The sequence below is a fragment of the Spinacia oleracea genome, chromosome 1 (assembly GCF_020520425.1).
Source record: "Spinacia oleracea cultivar Varoflay chromosome 1, BTI_SOV_V1, whole genome shotgun sequence".
Lineage (NCBI taxonomy): Eukaryota > Viridiplantae > Streptophyta > Magnoliopsida > Caryophyllales > Amaranthaceae > Spinacia > Spinacia oleracea.
In genome coordinates, this window is record NC_079487.1 from 6,674,024 (window position 1) to 6,679,063 (window position 5,040).

Genomic DNA, 5,040 nt, shown 5'->3' on the forward strand with positions numbered 1-5,040 from the left:
GACCCTAGGCACATATTTATAGAGTCATGGAAAAGGTTTTAGAATCCGATTAGAATACCAATTTATTTAATTAGAATCCTTTTAGAACTCTATTAAATAATTTCTATCTTCTAGGATTAGGATTTAATCATAGCACGAATTCCGATAACTTTAGGATTCGTATAGCACACGATCGCACACGAGCACGAGCACAGCACAGCCCGCGCAAGCCTCGCGGCCCACGCGAGCTGCATAGCTCGCAGCCCACTTTGCTCTCGCGCGCGCCATGCCTTGCTGGGCCTGGCCTTGCGCTGGGCCTGGCGAGGCTTTGGCGTGTGTGTTGATGCGCATGACTGGCTGGGCGCGGGCCTGGCTTCGTGCTGGGCCTTCGTCTAGCAAGTCTCGTCTGATGCTAATTCGTACGACGCGCTTCCGATTAAATTCCCGATTCCGAAATTCATTTCCGTTACGAACAATATTTAACATTTCCGATTCCGGAATTAATTTCTGTTTCGAACAAATATTTAATATTTCCGTTTCCGGAATTATTTTCCGATTCCGATAATATTTCTGATTCTGACAATATTTCCGTTTCCGGCAATATTTCCGATTCCGACAATATTTCCGATTCCGATAATATTTTCTGATACGTACCATGTTTCCGTTTCCGGCAACATCTACGACTTGGATAATATTTATATTTCCGATACGATCCATATTTCCGTTTCCGGCAATATCATCGTTTCCGGAGTATTCATTTACTTGCCTTTGACGATCTTAGCTCCCAGTGAAACCAAGATCCGTCGATTCCGAATATCCATAGATGGAGTATTTAATGCCATTAAATACTTGATCCGTTTACGTACTATTTGTGTGACCCTATGGGTTCAGTCAAGAGTAACTTGTGGATTGATATCATTAATTCCACTTGAACTGAAGCGGCCTCTAGCTAGGCATTCAACTCACTTGATCTCACTGAATTATTAACTTGTTAATTAATATTGAACCGCATTTATTAGACTTAACATTAAATGCATACTTGGACCAAGGGCATTATTTCCTTCACTAAAAACATATTATTACTATGTTTCAAATAGAGTTACTGGCCCTGTTTGGTGATTAGCGGTTAGCGGTTAGCTGTAGCGGATTGAATTAGCAGTTTTGACTAGCTGATTGAATTAGCAGTTTTGACTAGCTGATTGGATTAGCAGTTTGTATAAAAGTGTTTGGTAAATATATGTTAGCTGTTAGTTGTTTGAATATGTAAAATGACAAATAAGGACATTTTAAATTGAATTGTTTAACTGAAAAGTACAATTGTTAATATGATAGATATACATGTAATAATATATTTTTGTGGAATAAAATGTACTACCATATATCATGAAAAGAATTAAACAATATTTTGCAAAAATAATTTATACATGTTTGTGCAAATAAATAAATAAATAAATAATATTCTCTTACTAATATCTAAAATAAAATTGTAAGATTAACTTTATAGTTTGTATATTAATTTTGTATTGAAGTCCATTTATGAATTAATCTAATTTACTAATTACGAGGTTTAAATGGAATAATGAGCAAGGACGAATGCAGAATAAAAATGTTCAAAACAAATTATCTCTAATTATAATGTTACAAACAACTAATGAAATAATTTTTTTTAATAACTTGTCTATTCAAACAAATAAACCAAATGCTTAAGAAATACGACGTCGACGTGTAGATCGTCTACTTGCCATCAAACTAGTAGTAATATCATTTCGAACCTTTGTCATCTCGTTAGTACTCAAATAATGAGCCTCTTGTAAGGAATTACTGTCATCATTCACTTGTACTTCGACAGGAATAAAGTTTGGATCTCTGTCTATGATCACAAAAGCTGGGTCGGGAATGTTGCTTCTTCTAATGTAATTATGCAACGCACATGAAGCATAAATTATTCGGTTTTGATCTTGTGGCGAATACATTGGTAGTTCTTTTAGTATCTTCCAACGTGCCTTTAAAATGCCAAAAGCCCTTTCAATACAACTCCTCAAAGATGAATGGGCTCGATTAAAAATTTCTCGTTCTCCTCTTGGGTTTGCACCACGAAATTTTGATTGGTGATACCTTATCTTATGGTAAAGGGTCAAATACCCTTCTCTTTCGGGATATCCTTTGTCAGCTAAGTAATATTTTCCTAAAGACAACGATACCAATTTTTGTTAGTTAAACCAGTATAAAACAATGGATAATAATTGAATTTAATTCATTGCTTAAAATAAAATTTACCTGCAAGACGTTTTGGAAAATTTAGACTTGAATTACTGATTGTGTCGAGGAAAATTTGAGAATCATGAGCAGATCCCTCCCATCCACTTAACACATACGTAAAAAGTAAATCAAAGTCACAAGATGCTAATACGTTAACGGTGGGTGTCCCTTTCCTTCCTCTATAGCGCAATTCATCTTCCTCGGAAACAATAATTATGTCTATATGAGTACCATCAATTGCTCCAATCCAATCCTAATGTGACAAAAATTGGCACCAAATTCATGATTTGTAAATTATAATTAAATGTAAAAAGAATAACAAAATCTAGTAATCGTTGTTACCTTAAAATGTGGCATACATCGAGTATCATTGACAATTTGGGAGGGAATTTCCTTAAATTCGGGATCTCTTGGTCTTAATATATCCCTTGACAAGCCATCCATGGCATCCAAGACTTCTTTAAAAATTCTACTAATGGTTTCACCAGAATGTTGAAATTGCTCTTGGGCTTGCCGGTTTGAGGCTCCTAGACTCAATGTATAGAGAAATATACCCAATTTCTCTATAGTGGATGTCCTTTCGGAAGGAAGCAACCCATACTTACTCTCCAAGTCAATGACTAATTTCCGGAATGTACTTTGTGTCATTCTAAACATGTTAAAACAACGTTTTTCATGCCCATTTAACACATCATGCATCCATTTTTCTCCAGTCATATCAGAAATAAAGCATGGTACCTTATGTATGTATTTTTTTTTAATAAAGAGAAACATAACCCATTGCACACGCCACTGAATCCCAAAACAAATTATTTCGACGTCTCTTGCGTATAGCATTACGTTTATTAGCCTGCAAGTCCATACCTATAACAACAATAATCACTAAATATTTATGATATATAACTACTCCCTCCGTCCCGGAATACTCGACCCGGTTTGACCGGCACAGAGTTTAAGGGATTTGAATTGACTTATTTAATTTAATAGGTAGTAGTTGATAGTGGGGTATTATTTTAATGTAGTTAGTGGGAAGTGGGTTAAGAGGTGGGGTTGGGGGAGAGTAGGGGTTGAATTTTTAATTATTTTTTGTATGGAGTAGGGGGTAGGTGGGTTAATAGGGGTGGAGTGAGAAATAATATAATATTGTTAGAATATTTCCATTTTTAGAAACAGGTCAATTATTAAGGGACGGCCCGATAAGGAAAACAGGTCAAGTATTCCGGGACGGAGGGAGTATAAAACATCAATAGGCCGATAAAACAACATTTTTGACTAAGAAATTAAATCTTACATAATTAGGTAATAGTAGCATCATCCTTACAGATAATTTAATTCCATGAAATTGCAACAATAAAAAAAATTAAGCAAGGACAAGCCGATACATAAGTATGCTAGATAATACTACGTAGAATATGTCTTCTACTTAACTTACATTCCGATAACCAAAGTAGCTTAGGCAAAACCTACATGACTCAAAGTACATACTTCATAATGATATGAGGTTCACTCATTCTTCTCACTCTTCCCATACAAGTAGTTTAATCATTGAATTCTTGAGTAGTCATCAGGCATAGCATCAAGAATTATCCTTTTTTGGGGATCCTCAATTAAGGTGCAAGCAAAGCAAAATTCAGGACTACCAGCTACTAAACCAGGCAAGGAAACCAACTTTGCAAGAGATTCAACAAGTGAAGTAGAAGAATTAGCTAAAGTATGTGATTCAAGGTTCATTAACTCCATGTCCTCAAAGTTTCTCTCTGTAACTACCTTCACCATGGCATCTAGTTTCTCCATCAACATCCCAGCTCCTCTCTTTTTCGGATGATTCGGTCTTACAACTTTTAGAACTTTCAGAAGCATTATTGTTTTCAGACACTCTTTTGCTTCCTCTCCTAGTTACATCACATTCATTAGATTGTGGAGAAGGAGGAGTAGGAGAGGGAATGTAGGCATTATCATTCCAAACTTCCTTCCATGCACTACTAGATTGGAAATTTTTATGAGCATTATTCTCACTCATCTCATCATCATAGGGAAATGATGCATCCCCAACATTTACACTTAGAGGAGGGGAAGGGATGTAAAGAACCTCTTTCTCAATTTGAACTGGAGTAAACCTATGCACCCCTTGAGCAACTGAAACTCCAAATAATTGTTCCATCTTTAACTCAAATTCAGGTTCAATCCCTTCATCTTGAAATGCCTTAAACCGGATGTTTTCCTATAAGAGAAAATGAAAAATTAAAACGATTTCTCTAACAAAGAAGTAGTAATACACGAATAGGTAAAGAACATGTAACTACTAACCTCAATTTTATTTCTCCACCAATCCTCACTAACACTTATTGTCGCATTTTCATGATCCCATCCCACTACTACAAAAAAGGGAATAGAGAACAGTCGGAAGTTTAGAGGACGCTTTAGAGGACGCTTTAGGACCGTTCTCCTGATAAGCGATGTCTAAAGTTTATAGGACAGGTATAGTAGGCGTTTTCTATTCATAATTATAAACAACACTAGTCTAACATAACTGTTCTCTATTCCTTCCCTAAAATTAAAAAGAAGGATGGAATAGAAAACAGTTACCTGAAGGAAATAATGCCCTTGGTCCAAGTATGCATTCAATGTTAAGTCTAATAAATGCGGTTCAGTATTAATTAACAAGTTAATAATTCAGTGAGATCAAGTGAGCTGAATGCCTAGCTAGAGGCCGCTTCAGTTCAAGTGGAATTAATGATATTAATCCATAGCTTACTCTTGACTGAACCCGTAGGGTCACACAAATAGTACGTAAACGGATCA

The 5,040-nt window shown here is 35.8% G+C and overlaps 2 protein-coding genes across 2 annotated transcripts; both read right to left on the minus strand.

Moving 5' to 3' along the window:
• Positions 1 to 1,465: 1,465 nt before the first annotated feature.
• Positions 1,466 to 2,955, minus strand: LOC110778334 (protein ALP1-like). Its single transcript, XM_056831376.1, has 3 exons — positions 2,581 to 2,955; positions 2,257 to 2,491; positions 1,466 to 2,164 (listed from the first exon to the last, which is right to left on the minus strand). The coding sequence occupies exons 1-3, from the start codon at positions 2,953 to 2,955 to the stop codon at positions 1,683 to 1,685; spliced, it is 1,092 nt and encodes a 363-aa protein (XP_056687354.1). The 3' UTR covers positions 1,466 to 1,682.
• Positions 2,956 to 3,635: 680 nt separating this feature from the next.
• Positions 3,636 to 4,663, minus strand: LOC130465703 (uncharacterized). The gene is made up of 2 exons (XM_056834570.1): positions 4,546 to 4,663; positions 3,636 to 4,459 (listed from the first exon to the last, which is right to left on the minus strand). The coding sequence occupies exon 2, from the start codon at positions 4,397 to 4,399 to the stop codon at positions 3,983 to 3,985; it is 417 nt and encodes a 138-aa protein (XP_056690548.1). The 5' UTR covers positions 4,400 to 4,459; positions 4,546 to 4,663; the 3' UTR covers positions 3,636 to 3,982.
• Positions 4,664 to 5,040: the final 377 nt, after the last annotated feature.

What these genes read in the sequence shown, in the direction of transcription:
- LOC130465703 (XM_056834570.1), bottom strand. Translation starts at nt 4,399, where the DNA reads ATGGAACAATTATTTGGAGTTTCAGTTGCTCAAGGGGTGCATAGGTTT.
- LOC110778334 (XM_056831376.1), bottom strand. Translation starts at nt 2,955, where the DNA reads ATGACTGGAGAAAAATGGATGCATGATGTGTTAAATGGGCATGAAAAA. An exon ending in GATGTATGCCACATTTTAAG is followed by an intron (nt 2,492 to 2,580) that starts GTAACAACGATT and finishes TTGTCACATTAG; the next exon opens with GATTGGATTGGAGCAATTGA. An exon ending in TTTTCCAAAACGTCTTGCAG is followed by an intron (nt 2,165 to 2,256) that starts GTAAATTTTATT and finishes CGTTGTCTTTAG; the next exon opens with GAAAATATTACTTAGCTGAC.